The sequence below is a fragment of the Symphodus melops genome (genome assembly GCF_947650265.1).
Source record: "Symphodus melops genome assembly, chromosome: 12".
In the NCBI taxonomy this organism is placed as follows: domain Eukaryota; kingdom Metazoa; phylum Chordata; class Actinopteri; order Labriformes; family Labridae; genus Symphodus; species Symphodus melops.
The window spans coordinates 18,150,730-18,172,229 of NC_136702.1; the positions used below are offsets into that span (position 1 = coordinate 18,150,730).

At 38.0% G+C, this 21,500-nt stretch overlaps 1 protein-coding gene across 2 annotated transcripts in view; it reads right to left on the reverse strand.

The window, feature by feature from the left end:
• The window catches only part of lrp1bb (low density lipoprotein receptor-related protein 1Bb), a 276,595-nt gene that overhangs the window by 6,916 nt on the left and 248,179 nt on the right, over positions 1-21,500 (reverse strand). The window contains exons 73-86 of one of the 2 annotated variants that reach the window (XM_079357144.1): positions 20,456-20,596; positions 20,028-20,162; positions 19,393-19,512; positions 18,958-19,199; positions 18,454-18,677; positions 17,731-17,837; positions 13,948-14,064; positions 13,585-13,758; positions 10,470-10,595; positions 8,973-9,137; positions 5,239-5,400; positions 4,523-4,697; positions 4,012-4,116; positions 1,446-1,559 (exon numbers count right to left, since the gene is read on the reverse strand). In XM_079357144.1, coding sequence (XP_079213270.1) covers positions 1,446-1,559; positions 4,012-4,116; positions 4,523-4,697; positions 5,239-5,400; positions 8,973-9,137; positions 10,470-10,595; positions 13,585-13,758; positions 13,948-14,064; positions 17,731-17,837; positions 18,454-18,677; positions 18,958-19,199; positions 19,393-19,512; positions 20,028-20,162; positions 20,456-20,596 — 2,107 coding nt within the window. Of the gene's footprint in view, positions 1-1,445; positions 1,560-4,011; positions 4,117-4,522; positions 4,698-5,238; positions 5,401-8,972; positions 9,138-10,469; positions 10,596-13,584; positions 13,759-13,947; positions 14,065-17,730; positions 17,838-18,453; positions 18,678-18,957; positions 19,200-19,392; positions 19,513-20,027; positions 20,163-20,455; positions 20,600-21,500 lie in introns of both variants that reach the window. The other variant, XM_079357143.1, reaches the window with a different exon arrangement.

Here is a 21,500-nt window from a genome sequence, read left to right on the forward strand (position 1 = left end):
ATCGACATGAATTTTAATGGAATATTAGGGGCAACAGGGAGTTTGCATTTCCTTAGGGAAAAGCCTAATTCCTGAAGAAATGATGGATTCACTTAACTTGTGCAGAATGCCTCAGAGATAAACATCAATTACTGATGAGATGTTCTGCCAAATATTATACGCATACCTGATGACAGGTCTGTGACAAAAATAGAAAAGGTAGGTTTCCCTAATTTCTTGTGTGCTGGGTGACGACTGCATGAGATGGGTGGATGGGTGTCAGTGAGGGGCAGCAAAGGTGCAGAGTCATACCTGATAATGTAATAAGTGCCACATTAGCAGATATTTTTACAAATTGTGAAAGCAATACAGTAGCAGAGATTTAAGCTCTGGGTTTGAATTTAATTTAATTAAAAATCAAATTTTTTGTCATACTGCTTCTGCTAATGAGTAGGTTACATACTATGGAATTTCCTCATATACTTCATCACTGAGAGTTGAATAAAAGGGTTTATAAAAATGTCATGTTTGTGCAGTAAATATGTTACAGTCAGCATGTAGCTAGCTCAGCTTAGCAGTTGTTTTTGATTCAAATGTAAAGGAATGTAAATATAGTGCAAAGGGTTACATTTTTTTTAATTCTCTCGATTGCTTATATTTTTTTTCGACCTGTATTTTCTGAATGTATTACACAACAGTGATGTCTTAATGCTAAGATAAACTGGCTAGTACTTTGTCGTCCATTTCTTGAAGTTGACATTTATTCAGCATCTCAATTCTGAATGAGGGCACTAATAAAACAAGTCATGACTTATTCTAAAAAATGTGCCTGCTAAACGCAGTTAATAAGTTATCTTAATTCAATTTTACATTAAGAAAAATATTTTTCCACATGAATTGAGAAAAAAAAAAGGAAACATTTTATGTGTGATTCAAAGGCAAATTATTCAAATGTGACTGTTGCCTTTGTCAGGGTGTGCAAGAGCCACACTGTTGGATAATGTTAACAAGCTCACAAATGACAGTTAGCTGACTCTTTATACCTGGAATCATACAGTGTGACATCACCTTTAAATCCAAAGAAAAAATCTATTTATATTACTGAGGACAGTAAGAAATCTCAACAAAAAGGCGGACGATAGTTTTAATTATTACATCATATTATGTTAAAAAATGAGCTATAATTATATATTGTGCCTATCTAAAAAATATAACCCTGGGTAGTTACTATAAGTCATGACATGATATTCTAGTTTTCTATTCTCAACCTAGCATGAGTGACCTTTTGTTTTTGTTACTTGAACCATAGAACTTATTACATGACAAGCTGCGACAAGGCTGCACTGTGACAAACAGCCCGTATTCTGGGCTGAGGCTGAGATGGAGCCAGATGGAGTTGAGGTGGGGGTGCGGACAAAGGGGTTGAGTGGGCTCTGAATACAGCTGGAGAGGTGAGAAGGACCTACTTGCAGCGTGGTTTGTTAAGAGCTGTTAATGTGCACATCCCCTCATTCTGACAGAAGTAATCGCAGGGGTTGGCCAGCTCATCACAACGTTGGTTCTTGAACCCTGACGTGCAGCTGCAAAACATTGTGTTTGGAGTGATAAAAGGGCCCAGAGAATGTATATTGTAGAACTGTCGGCTGTTTAATGAATGAAGACTGACACAGTAATCCCTTTAAGAAGCTTCGCTCATAAGATGAAGTAAGTTAGTGTTGTGTCTGCAACAAGCAAAAAAATAAATTACTTTCACTGCTCACACAAGAAGAGGGACATCTGCAAGAAAAGGCTGTTACAGTGGTCTCCGTTTCCATTGTGATTTTTTTTTTAAACAATTATTTTTGAAAATGCAATAAAAAAGCAAATAGAACACACTTTGGTGTATGATTCAATTAATAATCAAAAATTAATAACCCCAAAATACAAGCCAGAGTTTTCCACTTAATTCAAACTAGCTTGGGAAACACAGAAAACACAAAAAATACAATTATGTCAACAGTCGATCCAATTTTTGGAGAAAGGTGTTCACACCGTATTTACAGACGGAACAACAACATCCAGATTATGTTCTTATGGTAGCAAATGTTCAGAGTACCTAAACAAAGCTGTATTGACTTGAAATAAGTTTTCACATAAGCATGTCATTTTGCATGTTTTAATCTCTAACGGCAAAAAGATGTAACTGGGGGTGTTGGTAGCCCAGTGGTTTACGAGTGTGCCCCCATTGTACAGAGGCTATAGTTCTCCATGTGGACAGACTTGATTAGAATCCGACCTGTGTATCCTTTCCTGCACGTCATTCCATTCTTTCTCTCTCTCCAAGTTCTGACTCTATTCTCTGTCCTCTTTCTAAAAAAGACATACCTACCTATCCAGTGTGCGTTCTCAAGAGTTTAAAAAAGAAAACAAGCCAAAGTGAATCATTAACATTTACAGTAAAGTCAAACATCAGCTTGGGCAACAACTTATTTCAATAGAAGTACTGTTGCTGTTTACAGCTGATGAATGCAAGCTAATTGATCCAAAGTCCAGGGCAACTGTTGAATGTTCTGCATTGTAGCGAAAAAGATGTTTATATGTTATGTTGGATTTAAATAATTATAGTCTAATGCCAGGCACGATTAAAGAAACGAAAAAGAATAAGCAGGCCATGCATTGCCAAAAAGCGTGATTGATATTTAACTTCCCTTTCTCTTTCAATTATGAAATTGCATTGGTCACTGTACTTTCTTGCTTTGTATTCATGCAGTCAACCTTTGTTACAACCTTTAAGGAATCATTGTGGAGAGGCCCTTATTTTCCCTGACATTAAGAGAACAATAAAAAACAACATACATAAACGTACAATTAAACAACACATTTAAGTAGCATCAAACAATAGGATATGTTAGCCAAGTTAAAAGTTACATTTAGAAACGTTAACATTGAATCACAGTTTTAAAGTGGGATATGGAGACAAAGGCTCGTAAGAGTCCTCTTTTGGTCAGAGCTTTGATTGACAAAAATAAACTAGTATCTCTAGCTGAGACTTTGATGTTTACCATTTCACCATTTTTAAAGTTTAATTCCAAACATTACAATACATGACACATCTCTGCTATGCTGGGTTTTTTTTGCCTCAGAGAGGCTTTATGAAATATACATTTACTCTCAGTGTATAAGGGTCAAACATTATGATTTCTTAACACAGACATATCCATCATCTCACATAATCTCCGTTCTTTGCAGCATACAATAAAGCACATTATCACGATCTGTTAACCTCATCGAGTAGGATGGGATCATTTGCATAGAAATTGATTTGATCCAATGGAATTTGTGAGTGATGACTGCAAATTTCCATTTCACTGTATTGGACAGTGGGCAGTTAAAAAAACAGAGTTGGCTTTTAAAATGGATTTCCAATTTCCTCCTTGAAGATAGTTTTAATACAGCACTGCATGTGATTATAGCTGAGGTTGTGTTCATTGATGGCAGCACTTTCAGATGTCTTTCACGATGATTTTCTTCATCCACCAGTCAAGCTTCTCTTTGTTACAAGTTTCTGACATAGAATCTCATGGCATATTCTACTGTTACATACCTCAGCTTCTTTTTGGGAGAGCAAACATCTAAAACCTACCATTGAGGAGTGTCAGAGAGGCCTGACATCAGCTCTTAACTGCAAGAAGGAACAGTGTGATATGTTCAACACGGCAGACTTGAATGGTTTTGAAACCATTTCTTATCTGCCTAAAAACCTTAAGCCACAGCGAGGTGTCAAACAGCGTCAGACGGAGTACTAGCACTCAGCCCCCCTGCTGTGCTGTGGCTTCGACGTATTGACATCAAACCGTCCCTCAACTTAAGGATTTCTTTCCCATGGAAGACATTTATCCTTGTTCTCCACACAGGAATATGGTACCCCTTGGGGATGTAAGGACAGGCTTTCTGGGGCAGCGAGCGTTTTGGATGGAAACAATAAGAGTGTGAATGATAGTGGAGAACATTCAATTTTCCCCACTTTCCTTCACCCATTAAGCAGTGACTTACTGACAGAAAGGCAGGCTGGTGTCAGGGTCCAGGTGACAGGTGCCTCCATTGTAGCAATATCCGTCACAGAGCTGACAGCTCGGGGCTATTCTGCCATTTGTACAACTGGAGGGTGAAGAAATAATGGATGCTAGTGAGAAGCAGGATACTATTCTTTTACAAGAAGCATTAAATTAGTGAGCGATGGTTCTGTCATGATGAACATACGTTACGTAAAGAATGAGATTTCACCTGGCTCTTAATAAGCATAATAGTAACAATTGGGGATCAATAAAGTTATATCTTATCTTACACAGAAATTACATTACTATGGGACCAAAGTTGACCAAATAAAAATTTAGTTTTAATACAACCAATTCTAAAGGGCCTGTAGCCTTAGGATACAGCAACAAGACTGGAGAATACACCATGGAACTAATTATTTTTCCATAAATTAAGAGAAATGTATAACCCTTAAATTACAGCAAAATGGACGAGGGGCACTAATAGAGAGCAGATCCAAAGCACTCACTTGCAAACCACATCTCCTGTTTCATCGTTAATGAGGCACGGAGCTCCATGACATCGTAGACACTTGTCCATCTCACACTTGTTCCCCTCAAACCTGGCAGGGCACACACACTCCACATTGCCACTACTTGATAGGGTGCAGGCCCTGGAGTTGACACAGTAGTGATGACAGATGTCTGTTCCACATATAAAGAGATAAAGAGAAGAGGAAGTGCTTAATGAGAAACTGGGAAGAAAGTGGAAGTTTGTTTGATTGGAACTGTACACAGCCTTAATGGGACTTAATTATCCACATCAAATGATATCTAAGCCGCAGATGAGAACATTTCACCCCTTGGGCAGCAATGGTAGGAAAACACTAATGATGTTCAGTTTAAATTGTTTTCCCCAATAACAATTATGAAAAAGCGATGCAAAAGAAAATAAATTATCATTTCAGAACAGAAAGACCCAAAGGTTGTTTGATTGTAGTACTTTGACTTTTTTATCTGTAAATGGATGCAAATGTGGTGTTTATGGAAGGAGAATACTCCAAGGGGTTGTGTTTAGTTCCACTGTGTTTTTGAACTGCTTAGTTCCATAGATTGTGTGCAGTATAACTAAATTCAATTCAACGGTTTGTTGTGACTGTGGCTTGACTTGAAAGGTTTATGTCTATCAAATGAAGGCCGTGTGCGTTTGCTTTGTTTGCCACTAGCTAATAAGTGCAAGACTCACGGTAAAGACAACGGTCCCCAGTATATTCTGCCATACAGCGACACACCGGCTGGTTCCCGTGGGTGACGTCACATGTTCCACCATTTAGACAGTAGTTGTCACAAATCCTCCTTTCACAGTAAGGCCCGGAGAAACCAACAGGACAGCGGCATGTAGGCTTACCTGGACAGAGAAAGAAGGGAAGGAAAGGACTAAGAGAGCATATAAAGACCAACAAGCATTGATCCCACGTCTGCTATAAAGTGTGAGAAATAATTCTTCTGTGGAGCAGACCCTGTATTGTTTAAAAAACAACAACAACAATGTAATACTTTTCTACAATAATCATACAACTGGGTAAAACAACTGGGTAAAATGTAGCTTCAGGGGTTTAGATACGCTCTCCTGCATCTGTTAGTACTCTTTAGTCTTTATGGCTTGAGACAAATGGAAATGTAAACAGAATAGATAAATAAGAGGTATTTACAACTACAGTAGTTTACAAGTGAACTATACAGGATAATATATGCCAAGTGATGATTTAAAGTGACATTGTGTGATTAAAGGCAGCATTGGTCAGCTTGATAGTAAAATTAGACATCACTCTGTCAATCATGGATAGATGTTGCATGGAAATGATATTCCCACAGTCACCAAGACAGGTGGTTGATAAAATGGTGAAAAAAAACATCAAGCAGTTTGATGAAAGTAATGGCAAAGATCCAACCTTCTATCCATCACTTTCAGACATATATGGGTCAAGATGACAGCAGGTTGGTACCTATGGGAAGGAGCTTGGCTGCACTTTGTCAGAGATGTGTCCTTCAGGTTTATCCATGGACCCCCAAATTGTTCATGGGTCAGGTACAATATGCATAAAATTCATCCACCACGTCCAGGGTCATCCCACATTTTCTTCTTGTCACACATGTCTGGAATACCTCTAACATAGAGGTGTGTTCTGCAGCTCCCAATCAGCAATCACCTCAAGCAGCTTCAACGTGACGGAGCAGAGAGTCTACCTTGTGTTTTTTTTTTTTTTTTTTACATTTCATGTAAAAATTTGTAAATTTTATAGGTGTTTTATTCATCTTGTATTCCCCTAAATCCAACTTAATACAAATACAACACTGATTTTAAATAAAACAGCCTCACAATAAAATACATGGATGCATGAAATTCTCCCTTCCTCCCATTTGTGTGTCAATTAACAGTGTCCTACTGACACACCTAGCAGATACAAAACAACATACAACTTCATTTTGAGTTGTTTTCATCAGTATATAGGAATATTATGCTGTTAAATGCTTAACCACCGCATTAGCTAGTCTATAGATTTCACCGTACAGGACTGTTACATGTACAGGGGATTTACCAGAGTGGTGGTGTTCTTTTTGCTTAAAAAAGAATCTCTGAATAAAAAGAAAAACAAAACAATACGTTACAGCACTGTAAATCTGTCTCTCTATCTCACAAAATGCTCTCTCAGAGGAGCAAAGAAGAAGAGATTTCTGGGCATTTATCACGTGGCAAGACCAAATGACAACAGCTCAGCAGCACAGAGTAAAGCAGCTTCACATGAATAATGTAAGATAAAGTTAATGTCTATTGTTGATAACATGTCATCTTGGTCAGGTTATTACTTTAACCTTAACAAATACACCTGAATCAGTCTGTGGGAGTTGAAAGCACAACTTTCATTTAAGTAACTTTATTTACGAGGGGCTATTAAAGACAGGGTTGGTCATTTTCAAAAAACTAGCATGATTTTGAAAGTAGCATTTTCTTTGTGCTCCCTCTTCACTCATCCCCTCCCTTCTGTGCTCTCTCAAAAGCATCACAACCACAGTGCATATGTGAGACATTTAAAACATGTAGTGTTATTGAGAACATTCAAGTTACCCATAAGGGCTGAAAAATGTTACTTTGAGAGCCATGTTTTTCTAAAAACATCATTAATTATTGTGTAAGGCACATCTGTGCAGAAATGTTATTCCTTATTTCTATAGAACCCAAACCTGTTATCTAATATCACAAAGTATTTGTGCATATGCCATCAAAGTATTAAAACAAAGATCACAAAAGGAAGGCACATGTGGATCTTGCTAAACAACACTTTGTTTAAACACCTGATTAGTTCGTTTGATGATCCCGTCTAATTGTACTCAGCGATGCTCTAATTCATAACAGACACACGGAAGCAGGAAACAAATAAAACAGTGTGTTTTTTAGTAAAACTTCAGTGAATCAGAAAAAGGGTGAGAACATTACGAATTCAATGTAACCTTGTTCTTTTATGGCTCAATCTGGACACATTCCAGTTTTGTGAGGATGCTATCAGTCCCCCTTTTTTTTTTTTATCACAAAGAGCCTTTTACTTTATCCACACCCTTGCTCATCATTTATCCAATTTCTCTTTGCCTCAAAAAATGTGTTCAATGCAGCAAGACCTCTTTTTATATGAAAAAACTAACAACGGTTTTCATGGCATGAATGGAAGAGAATGGTCTCCGTCTCCAGCAGCACAACAAACATTACAACACTTTCATTTTCCCCTTGGTTGTCCACCATAAGCAGGAATTCAATTCATCGTTCGGTGAAGAATGCTGGACTTTGCTGATGAATAAAAGACAAAGGGAGCACTGCCTTCATTTCCCAGTCCCGAAACCCCTGGTGCAGTGATCTCAGAGGGCATAAAAGGATTTGGATGTTTGACAGACACACTCCATTTTGTTTTAAGAGCAGGAGTGATTATCGTGGCTGAGAGCTGTTTCAAAATCTTAACAGAATTCGATTAAAAAGATGCATAATTCTCCTTTTTTCTAAAATGTGTTTACTTCCTGTTGGGCAGATATACTTCCCAAAGACCAAATGAAAAATAAACAGATTATATTTTAAGCTGTAAGAAGACCAAAGGCAAAAGAATTGCCCATTTGAAGGAACTAAAGATGAAACCAAATTATGCTTCACAAATCAAAAACCCAAACTTTGATAACAAAACATTTATGTGGGAACACAAATTACTCTTTATTACCAGGGCCATTGCTCTGCTGAGTTTCGTAATATCAAATGGAAAAGGAGACATTTTGGGTAACTGCTATGATGGGAAGAGGATATACATGATTGTAAATCAATAATACCATTTTTAATAGGACTATAAATCCTTTTAAAATCCCTACACTGAAACCTCAGCGTATTCATATTAAATTACTAGATGGTAGTGTAGAGCTGGTTGTTCCAGAACCATGAAAGCATGAAAGAAGACACTGACATGATACTTCAGGCGTATTTGACAGGAGCCTCTCTGACAAAAAAACTGCTCAACTGGCAGATCTAACGATGCAAAGTTGAGCAGAGTTGAGAAAGGTAAGGTAGTGTTAAAGGAAGACAAATGTGGTTGAATGACATTCTGTATCGGTTCAGTGTACAGGAGGAAATGCGCAGGTAACTTTGAATTGAAAATGTATTTTTGTGACAGGTTTTTTTTTTTTTTTTGGTTATCATGAATATGAAGGACTTTGCAGCAGAATCGCAAAACAAAAACTCGATCCATCCAAACAAAAAGTAGTTTTAAAGGAAGAAAAATGCCACAAATGATTTACAAATTCACATCAACATGGAGATAAATCAACATGGGGTGGACACAAAACAGAACACCTGTGGAATAGAGTTCAGGCCCTGTGGCTCTACAGAAATAGGCAGAAGGAATCCTCCTGCAGATGTTGTTTGACACTATCTTTTTTGAGTAGACTTACCCAGGGGTGATCCCATGCAGGTGCCTCCATTTAGACAGTAGTCCGTACAGTGGTTGACCTCACAGCGCTCGCCTGAGAAGTCAGGCCAGCAGTAGCATCTCCAGTCCCCTTTCTCATTGGCTAAGCAGCGGCCTCCGTTCTCGCAGGGAGGACGGCACAGTTCACCTTCACAGCAGAAAAATCCATCACATACTGTGCTGCAGTGTATTGCAGACAACAAAGACTGTAGAAAAGTGGACCTGAATTTTTGAGTGACTGACAACAAACAAAAACCTGCATGCAGAAGGTTTGTTCATCCTAAACAAATACTAAAGCTCCAGAATGTTTTTCTTAGGCTGTTTGTTTAGTCCGAGCTGTGTACTCTATAGACTCTTAAAGTATTAAGTTTTCATATTCTATTGCAATTTTCAAGTCAAAACTAAGGTGGCGTGTGGATGCATAGGCTCGGCAACATCTGAAACAACGAACATTTAGAGAAACACGCAGCATATTCAGAAACGCTGCACTTTGAAAAGCAAATGCAAACATCTGAAACCAAAGCAACAGCTGAAACAAGCTGCAAATGAAACAAAATTGTGTTAAAAAAAGCCAAAAAAAACTGCATTTAGATCAGATGTGCTGCATATAAAATACACAAAACAAATTAAAAACACACAGACTGATAAAACAACCAAAGACAGAGAAATCCTGCAAGGTAAGCCTTTTCAACAGAAGTACATACTCCAGGCCTGCAGAGCAATTCAGCCGTTGCACTTGTTTTAGATGCTGATCATTAAATTGTGTTTCATTGTTCATTAGTAAGAGAACGGTTAAGTGATGTTAAAAATGAGACATTCATGACTATCTGTGTTTCCTGCATTACTTTTTTCACAAACCCAGGTTCGATTTTCCACTAGGCATGTTTTTGATGTCCTCCTCACACAGCTCTACTTACGGAGAGCAACAGTTGTGCCTGACTGGATGGTGAATAAAATTAATTTGGAATACAAATAAATAACCGGCCTCGAGCACAACACAGACTCCTTCTCAAAAAAAAGGTTTTGTCTGTAGAAGCCCATCGAGCCAAACTATAATCTGACCGGTGTCGGGTGAAAACTACAGTGAACACGGGAGAGCATTTTTATTCATGAAGGAAGCTTCGATCAGTTTTGGGGGTAAAAACTGACCCATGGATGGCTTCACGTCTATTGAACAGGTAAGATCAAGATCTAGACCATGTGAATTTCGCGGTCGATGAAGATGCTCGCTCGTGTATGTACAAGCACGCCAGTGAGAGCGAGCAACAGGATGCTGGTGCAGTTAGCCTAGCCGCCTGCGTTGTCACTAGAAGCAAGATGCGTTTTTATTGTTTTTTAAAATTACGTATAGCCCTTTTAAAAAGCTTTCTTATATTAGCCCCAAAAGCAAATATTTACACCGTTAGCCTAACAGTCAAACGTAAAAAAAAAAATACAAAGCAAACGCAACTACGGCTTGAAGATGAAAGAGTAAGCGTACCTGAGATGATAACATCACTACAGGTGCCATTCACCAGTACCTTCCCCTCTGGACAGGTGCACCGGGCACCCGCTGGGTTGAGCAGACACATGAAATCACATGACATTCTCAGGCAAGGATTTGATGCTGTGGAGAGAGTGAAGAAAAGCCAAGAAGGTAATCTATCAGGCTGACCTGAGATGAGAAAGATCCTTTTGTTTTACACAGTGTTTGTTCTTCCTCAAAGTAAAGTTTCAAGTGTTTTAATATCTATTATTTTTTTGATTCCGAAAGAGGCATCAGAATTTAGCATACAAATGACTTCTCGACCTCATCTCCTGATTGAATAATCAACAATCGTGGAACATGTGAAGAACTTCCTGTTGTCAAACTGATTAGCACACTTTGAAGTGCTCTTCTCTCTGGTGCACACAAAATAAGAAAAAAAAAAAAACCTCTTGTGAAAACATACTTTAAAACAACCAGAGCAATAAATACTTCCACAAATGAGTCATTTGCAGAGTACTGAACAGTGCTAAAAGACAGTAAAGCAATCTGTTTGGAAGTTGTGCATTTGACAAGAAACACTGTAAATAGCTTCAATCAATGCATTCTTTCAATGTATCTGCAATTTGATTGACACATTTGATTTAAATGTATCAAAACATTTGATGTGATGTTTTCATGCTTCACATATTTACTTTAAGTCTGGCAAATAATATAAAAATAATCAATGCTTAGATTTCTGACACAACACATACAGTAATGATGAAAGCTCTGAATACCTAAATGGTTGTTTCTTTGCTGAAGATATCAGCCTTCATGTCATTTTTTTTTTTTTTTTGCAGGCTGTGCACATCTTCAACAAACAGACTACACACTACATGGCTGGCCTAATGAGTCTCTGTGGAATGGAACAGCTGCCCTTAAAGTGAAAAACTGACCAAGAAGGAGCTGTCTAATGCTCTACAACCATTAACACCACAGATGTAACAAATAACTGAGAACGGGAGACTACATGAGAACAGTGAGTGAAGAGACACGCTTGTATTGATTGACTGTGCTGAAAGAAACAGATGGGTGTGTTCTGGTTGCACATCTGAAAAAGTAGTGCGTTTGAAAAAGATGTTAAATCAGTCTTGTCAGCCCCATCTTCATCTATTTTTTTCTTTTTACCAATGCATATAAAAATAACAGACTTAATGCATTTATTATAAAACATCATCATACATTTGAAAATGTTAGTCTAACCTTAATGACAAATATTTTATCTTATGGCGACACAGTAAACCTACGATTCTTCATTACTAAAGCCTTTTTAGTACACATCCTAACAATATTGTGTGTTCAAACTAATGTGTAGTGGGTAGTGTTTTGGGCTAAACTTAGTATTGACCTTACAACATTTGTCTGTACGAGTTTGTCCTGAACTAATCCTTACATTATGTCCTACATGAAATCCCAAAATTAGAAAAATCAATGGACGGTAAATCAGAAACTGAACAGCTACTGGAATGTAGGCTTTAGAAAAATAACGTCAATAAATGGCAAATAGAGAAAAATGGAACACACTGATTCTAAAATCTCTTAAACTCTTGTGTGTTATAAAAACATTAACACGTTAATTGCGAGGGTCAAAAAGTAATTTATTCCTTTTTGAAGTCTTATTAATCACATGCTATTTTGTGCCTTTTGATGCACCGAAGGTAGGCCATCGCAGGTTCTCTTTGTAATGTGAGTGTTTTACCCTGTAGCCATAGTGATGGAAAATACCGTTATAAACTCCCAAGTAGATCAGTAGACGAGTCAGATTTAAAATCCATGGTGTGATAACAAATTGTACTTCATTTTGGACCACTCCCTTTTGTAGCTTTCATTTACTTAGATTCGTAATAACTTCCTTTTTCTGTTGTTAAAGGAATACTTCACCCATTTGCATTAAGCTTTGTGTTATATGAAACCTCGTAGAATTTTTGAGCGGTCTTACATCCAGCCCTCATTTTCCCCTGCGACAGGGAAGCTCCACAATTCTTTTCTGAAAAATCATCATTTTGCATCATGGGAGGCTGTTTTGGTTAGATGGGTGAAAATAAGTTGCTAGTTCTTCATCGTTTCGACCCCTGAAGCTACAGACCCATTACAGATCAGTGGGCGGGACCTCACTCCCATAATTGAAACTTAACATTCGCAATCTTGCTTAAAAGCTATGCTAACAGGCTCTATGGAGAAAGCTGATAAGAACAGAGAATGTGTGAAAGTGTGTTTAAACGTCAAACTGATATGGATGAAAGGAATTTTCACTCTTGTGCTTGGATCAGATGTTCATAACTCTTTCTATGAGCCGAAAAAAAGTGGCGAGCTGGCTGCTGCTGATAGGCAGGTCGGCGGCTATGACAACAAGGAGTCCGGGCCGGGTCAGACTGGTGGTGTCGGTACTGTCACTGTTTGCCTCTGGACACACACATAGAGTCTGTTTCCTGCCATATATTATAGCATATTCCAATATGCTAATTCCTAAAAGACATCTCAGAATCAGTTGAGGAAACATCAATATGTGTTAGTTAATGTTAATGTCAGGAGGTCCAAGTTTCTGAATTGACTTCAGTGTTGTTATAATAGCACAACAAAAAGTTGATGCTACGACAAAGCAAAAGGTTGATCTATAATACGTGCATGAATAAAAATAATGTTAACATTACCAAACACAAAACTGATGTGAGCAGGGGTTCCATGTGCATTTTACAACTTCAGTGGGAGTTACCTGTGGTGCTGTGCTTTCAAGGAGTTGTTGTCTTTCATTCAAAAAGAGCCAAAAGAGGCCTTTTTCTCAGTGAAGAAGGCACCAACTTCAAAAACGTTTTTTTTACACTGCCATTACATGACCCAATATGAATAGAGATTCATGTTTCAACATGTGACATATCCCTTTAAGGTAATGTCGGAACCTTTGATATGTGGATTGTTCCTTCATTTCTTTGTTTAACCCCCTAACTTAACACAGTACAAAAACATGCAATTAAAAACGGAATTTATTGCGATTAACTACTGAAATTCAACAAATAATAGCTTTTCGTTTTTAAATGATACATAGGTCTAATAATAATAATAATAATAACTAATCTTAAGGTCAACATACCATCCTGTTGTTTGTAACGGTGGGAGATCAAAACATTGGTTGGCTTCTCAATGCCCAAATTGAGAAATTCCACCGGCTGTTTGCCATACTTGTGAATCTTGAAGAGCTCATGCTTAAGTCCAGTTCCATAGATGTAGTCCTCAAAGATATCAATTCTATATGGCTGTGAAATTCCTGTAAATCCAAAAGAGAAAGGAATCAGAAGGTTAACTCCCCAGAACACATGCAACATCGGGAAACTGAAAGTTTATATCCTGTGGCAGTGCATTGGTTGTAATTATTTGATAAAAAAGTTGAGTAAACCGATGTCCAACATGAATACAGTTTCTTGAACTGAAGTTGTGCTTTGCTGGTTTTCTTTACCGTGTCTGTTGCTGATTGTCACCAGAGGGTCTGAGCCGTCCAATCTCATGCTTCCTATCTGTGAAAGCTCAGGATCTGCCCAGTATAATCGCTGGTTGAAATAATCAATGGCCAGCCCTGTGGGGTGGATGAAGGAAATACATTTATTCACCTGACAAATTACACAGGCATCATCGTGGAGTCCCCCAGCACAGGAGACCTTAAGGTCAGAATGGTTATATGTCTAGCAGATCAACACGATGTGGAAAATAGATTTCATTTGTTTCATTCTCCCTCTGGCTGTTTGCATTCAACATTTGTTTTGCTTGTGTCAATATAGCATATGAGCTCTACCGTCTAGTTGTGCAGTGCACTTTTGATGAGTGTAGGCGTGCTTACATTTCAATTTCAAACAAGAGATTCACTTTTTCTTCTCCCCTAAGTCTGACAGGATAATTCAGCACATGGCTAGGGCATTTAAATAAGTTTCCTTTTCCCTCAAATGATGAATTTCCCGTTCTGTGACCAAGACTGGTCCCTTGAATTAAAGGAGGCCAAAGCAGCTCTTCAAAACTAGATCAACTTTAAGTGTCTCCCTGAAGACACACCAACAAATTCCTAGAGGCTGAAAAGTATCCCTTACTTTTACATTCCTTTGTGTTTTTCCACATCTCTTGCTAACTCCAACTTTAAAGCCATTAAGTTTGCACACTTTAGGGCTGTGTGATTGCTTTTCAGTATTCTATCTGCAGGGCATGAATAAACAGAAGGCACATATGGATCTTAATAAACTCTACAATAGAGAACCTTACAAATCTAGTTCTTCTGCTAAATGGACTTGGACAGCACTTCTCTAGTCTTCTAAAGGTCCACTGTATGTGTCACATTCACACTGTTGGCAGAAGCTTTTACGTAAAGTGCCCACCCTGTTCTATTCCACTCACATGCAGCCGGAGCAGCGTGAGCAGGGAATTTGACATGTGACTGCAGGAGCTAGGGACCAAAACCACAGAACATCCTGTTGAAAGAAAACCAAATGTACCACTGATCCACAGCCGTCCATCCTTTTGGATATCCATCTAGCACTACAACCAATGCATCCAACTTAAAGAGATGAACAATTTCAAAAGCAGCAGGCATGTCTCTGCTGCTTTTTTCTGTCAAAAGTGCCAACTGGAGAAAATAGTGCAACTTTGCATCTTTTTTTCTACTCAGCATCATTTTTCTACCAATGTACCAACGTTTCATTTTATTTTTTCCAAATCAAATGAAATAAATGAATGTTATATATGGCCACACTAAGACAGCATTACATGATAAAAAAAATCTATGTTGTTTAGTACTGAATTTATCCAAATCAAACCAAGTGTATGAAGGCAGAATTTAAGGCCTTATTTTGATATTCAGGCCTGCTGAGTGATTACTTGGTTATGGATTATGTTGTTCTAACAATTAGTCTGTCATGATAATTGTTCATAATTATGAAGTTTCAAGTAATTTGTTTTAGAAGTCCATTGCCTGCTTCCGGAAAAAGGAAATGAATAGCTTATTTGTACTTCAACTACGTTATCAGTTTGTCAGCTCATCAAATTTGTCCAAAAATGAATTTAACAATAATCTCTTTTAAATAGGTCATCACTTACTCAGTACTACGTTCTAAGTACTACGGCTAAATGCTAACATGTCTAGAACAAAGCATACAGCTTTCTTAGCCACATAACAGATTTAGTACATTGCCAGGATTTTACTTGGTTGTCATCAAAGTCACATATGATGGTCTACAACATTAACAAAAATCTCCTTTTTGTTTGTGTTTTCCAAGCCTGCACCGAAACCCCCTAATGCTTTTTATTACTATTGCTGATATTGGTCTTCATACGCTACCTCAATTTGTTCTGTTGGATACCAGTTCTCATATCTTATCCATCATAGCACAATGGTCACTTTACTCTTTAAGTAGTCACCTTTTTTACCTCTAGTATATATATATATATATATATATATATATATATATATATATATATATATATATATATATATATATACTGTATATATGTACTCTGTTGTTCTGTTGTGTGCCATGCACCACTATCACTTTATTATTTATTATCAGCCTACTTGCACATACAGTACTTCTATGTGTATATATATTTATTTCCTAATTACTGGACTGCAGTTCTGTTAACATATTTAGTCTGATTGAACTCTGTACATACATTTTGACACTTTACTCTTTTGATGACACTTATCTTTGGTTAAATGTTTAGTATAGCTGCACTGTCATTCATTCACTTACTCTGTGTGCCTTTGAATTACCCCGTGGTGAAATAAACTTTTTTTTTTTTAACAGAAAAAAATCTGGGAGAGATCTGTGAAACGGTTGACCTTTGCATGGCTTCACTCAACAGTTGGTTTCATGGTTGAATAACTGCTATTATGTGGCATCTATGTGTTGCCATAAACAATAACCAGGCTGACGACATGTGGGAATCTAACTCCTGCATGACTAAGCCTTTTGGTGATGCTCACTGAGAGGCTAATTCATTATGTTTATACTGTACATGTAACCGCCACAACCATTGAGGATATGGTAAAGCACTTTCGGTCAGTGTAAGCTAGCCATGATGCAAAAGTGATATACACAACCATGCCAAAGTAATGTTGGTGCTGAGGAGACAGAGAGAGAGAGAATGAGGATAACCCATCTGCAAAAAGCTGTAGCCCTAAAACAACACAATCCAAGTGAGATGAAAAGATGTATTCTCTTTTAAGTCTCATCAGTCAGTGAAGATTTTGTAACTTTGAAAATGCCAAAACCAATCAGCAGACAGCACATAAAGAAGTAAGTAAAAGATCTGACTGCAATAAAAATCTGAAATCTGTTTGCATTTCTTACCATTAAGAGTTATTTTTTCAAGTCCAACATTTCATCTTGTACTGCTCTTGAACCACAGCATGAGTGATGGCAGTGGTAATTGGACTGCACTTAAATAGCTCTTCTAAGTCTTCAAACTACTCCAAGCGCTTTTACCCCACACGTCGGACTCACCCTTTCATGTCACACATTTAAAGTAGAGGCTGCCCATCAGCACCAATCATTCTTATGCATTGATGGCTGTGCCTTTTGGAGAAACTTGGTACGGAATTTTGTCAAGGAAAGGAGATGTCTGTGAAATAACTAACTACTGGAACATTAATAGCCAATGTGATAGACACACAAAGCATATAAACCGACATCTACATAGGATAAATACACGCATCCACATAAACCCTGTGCTACATGCATGCAGATTGAACCAAGTTGACACATCAGGATGGATATATGTTACATTCCCGACTATTTCAGATGTATAATGGTAGTATATTACTCACGTGTCTGGCTTCAATACATTATAAGATGAGTCATCATTTGTTTTTGTTAAATGTACCTTGGGTCTAGAGTGGCAGCTCAAACAAATTACAGTGAGAGTGAAACTTAACTTGAAAGAATACTTTGATAAACCTGGCCACTCTGATGCCCCTTGTTTAAATGTAGCTGCTCCAAGTTGACAGGATTGTGCTTGTCTGAACACGTGTATTTTACACAACACTACAGTTTCAAATCAGAGGAACTCAGCCATGACTTTGGGCTGCTTATAATGCTCCTGATATGCCTTGGAACAGATAAAAAACACCATAAGGACGTGTTAACGAGGTAAAAAACTAGATTTTCATGAGAAAGCTCTTTAAAATATCAACATAACAAAGTGACAGGGAAAAATACATGGGAAAAAAAAGAATACTATATAGAATTAAAATACCTACCTGTCGGTCTCCTGAGATTTTTCTCCAAGAGGATCCTACGCAAGGAGCCATCCATGGCTGATTCCTCTATATGAGAGTGGTCACCTATAACACTCCAGTACATCATCCTGGACACATAGCACACACATACCATGTCATCGTCTGCTCAATGATAAAGTGTAAAGACAAAGACATGTGCCTTTGTAGAGCCATAATAAGTCAAAAGAATGTCTGCATCACACTTGTAAATTGTCAATATTCACGATGACTGCTTGTGATATTTTCTTGTGTAAAAAGCCGAGCTGCTCTGACAAACGTTGAGTAAAACTCTTGGTAATGAAATGTAATAAATGTCTTCCAATGAAGCAAAGTTATTGATATTTTTATGATTGCATTGGACTTTGCCTACGAAGCACAGCTTCCTAAAATGATTGTGAAGTGCTACATTGAAAAGGTGCTCATATCCTGTTTTGATTTGGCTCCTGATGGCCAACAGTGCATGTGTTTTACATTCCACCTCTTGGACAGAAAAAGACTTGGAAAAGTAAGAGCAAGTTTGTGAAATCATGTCGCCTAATTATAATAGTTAGTACTAGAAGGTTTGAGAAGTTTGAGTGCTTCTTAGCGTCCTGCTGGATGAAAACAGTGTTTCTTTCAGGATGTTCCTAAAACCTTCACCTACAGTATGTGAAGGGAGTGTGTTGAGAGAAATGCAAAATAAAACTGACTTTGAGCATGACCTACCCTCTAGCTGGGTTGACAGCGATGGCGTATGGCTCTCCCGCTATGTCGGTAATCAAGCGAGTACAGTTTGGCGTCTTAAGTTGCCCCACATTTATGGAATAGCGTAATTTTGTCCAGTGGGCTGTGTAATAGCTGAACCAGTGCATCCGAGAGTGATCGGTCCAATAAATGTTGCCTGTGATCCAGTCAGCGGAAAGATCTCTTGGTCGACGAAAGTCTGAACACTGCAACCAAAAATATTCAAAAATTAACACGCTCTATGTGAACTGAAACTGCACGTTCACTTCAAATGTTGCCACCATTAAGACACAGTGCTGACACATATAGTGTCGTGAGTCTGCTGTATGAAATGACTGATTGTACATTTTTATCAACTTATTATGAATTCACAAATAATATGAGCAATTAAGGGACTGTTTAGCTTCATGCTTGTTCTCCATGTGGTGAGATCACATAGGGCTACCTGGATTTATTTATGTTACCGAACAGGTTAGATGTACTTACAATGTTCTTGACGTTTGTTTTACTTTGACTTCTCTCTAGAGTGTCTTTGTAAAAAATTCCGCCAGGGTTAAACTGGGTAGCCCAGATAAACTTTTGGTGGTGAAACAGGGCGTCCATCCCAATGATACGGGCATTGTCCTCAATATGAGTGAGTAATTTGTGTCCTTGGCTCTGGTTAAATGGATACACAAAACTTCTGATTTCAGTGTCATTAGCGATGTAGAGCACTCGATCTTCAGGTCCTGCGCGGTGAGTAATAAATATGTGAGAAAGAAAAAAAGACAATTAGGACAATTCCATGTGGGTGTTATACAACAGCTAAAGCACACAACACAAATTTATTTTAACAACAACGACACGACATATATGTCACAAGGAGTATGTTTACACCATAGCCTGATTAATAATAAACTAGAATTCAAAACAGAGTCATACCTTTTGCTATGCAGTTTCCATTGATCTCTTTATAATTGCGGTCACATGTGCACTTAAAGGAACCTTTAGTGTTTGCGCAGTAATGAGGACATGTGTCAAACTCCAGGCATTCATTTGTCTCTGGAGAAAAAAAAAAGAAAAAAAAGAACGATTCACTTAGGAACAGGTTATTCATGAAAAATGATTCATAGTTTTTCAACTAAGATTAAAGACCTGATGAGTATTCAGACATGATGGGTAATAAATACAAACTACATCACAGACCGGGGACAAACGTGGCTTCACTAACGACCCGATAAGCAAGAAAAAAATGTGAATCTTATTTTAATTTCCTCTATGACAACCACTGGCTTGGGCCCATTAGTAAAGAGGAAATTAGAGTGTATGCTGGCAATAAATGACTTCGATGCGCAGAGGCAAAATGTAACAGAGCAAAGCTATCAACTGGAAACAAGAACAGATATCTGTCTTTTATAGAGTTTCCTAAATAGTGATTCTCTGCTATCAGTATTTTATTTTAAGATTTTGTCAAGAGTTCTGCTGTGATCTATTCAAAGCCCATGTAATTGTGATGACGGATTGTTGTACCATTTCTTTTTACATGGAAAAAGGGATCAAATAAAACAGAACATTACCTTCACAGACGCCTGTTTTTTGGTTCCTCTTGAAGCCAGGTTTGCACTGGCACACAGCATTAGCATTTGTCTGGTTGCAAATAGCATCCTCTCCACATGGATTTGTTTTCTTTTCGCACACATCTCCACTGGAAACTACAAATAAACACAGGACTTTGATTACACTTCAGACTTCTGCATCTTAGGCACCTGCTGTGTTTTTCTTTTGATGTGCAAAAGCCAAGAGGGCATCATCATCTTTCAAACAGTCCAAGACACATCTCAAACATGGGCATACATATATTAGCATAAATAACAAAACATCACATTTAAAATGAGTAGATTGCTGCTCTTCCTGATAACATCATAGTGACATTCTGTTTTTTTTTTCCATCTGTGCCAAAAGCTTTTTTGATCCGTTAGCTAGAGTCAGCTGGAGCAGCACTCACAGGCCTTGCAGTCTTGCTCGTCAGAGCCGCCATCGCCACAGTCACTGAAGAGGTCACACTGCAGCTGGATGGGGATGCAGCGTCTGTTACTGCAGGTGAACTCTGTCTTCCCACAGGGCCGAGGTCGACCAGCCACCACCTCTGCTTCAATACATAATGTCAGTTTAAAAGACAGCTCATCACACTCATACTGAACCAGATATTTGGAATATTCTTTTTGTTCCAAAAGATAAAGAAGGAGGAAAAGGACATTTAGAAATGTGCACAATAAAATGTAAGATTATTTACAATGAATTTGATGGAAAAAGGATTGCACATAAACATAACTATTCCAGACTTCTGACCATGCAAAACAGTTTTAAAATACATGTCACATTAACCCTTTCACATACATTGATACACTGATGGAAGAGGATGCTAGTTTAGTATTACCCAATCCCTTTCATAAACACATTCACTACTAGCATTGAACCTCAGGAGACAATTTGGTGTTCAGTGTTTTGCCCAAAGACAGTTTGACTCCATTTGACTGTACTGTACTTTGAATCAGATGTCATCATCAAATACCCAAGATGACTTTGGTGAATTGCTTATCAGCCCTGACAGTACATGCACCACCTATTGTGAATATGTTGGACATTTTGAAAATAAAGAATGTAAACAATCACAGTGACAGCTGCTTGGTGATGATCTAATGTTACCTTTTTCTATTTCTTCCTCCTCATTTTACATTAATTAAAGTGTAATTTATTTTTCCCATTGCTCTTAGCTGAGCACCGATCCTTAGTACAGCAGAGAGAAGACAGAGAGGGGGACATCAGTGAGTGATGGAGAGGCGGATGACGGGAACTGTGGAATTGAGGTGAGTTTGAAAGGATGGATGGAAGAAAGACGCGTACAATGGTGAAAGGTAATGGAGTGAGGTAAGAGATGAATGGGTGTCCCAATGAATTCAGAGAGGAAGATGCATGAAGGGAAGAGGGGGAGAAAGAGTGAGAGATGAGACAAGTGATTTGTCCCTTCCTTTCCAGTCTGCTGTGTGCTG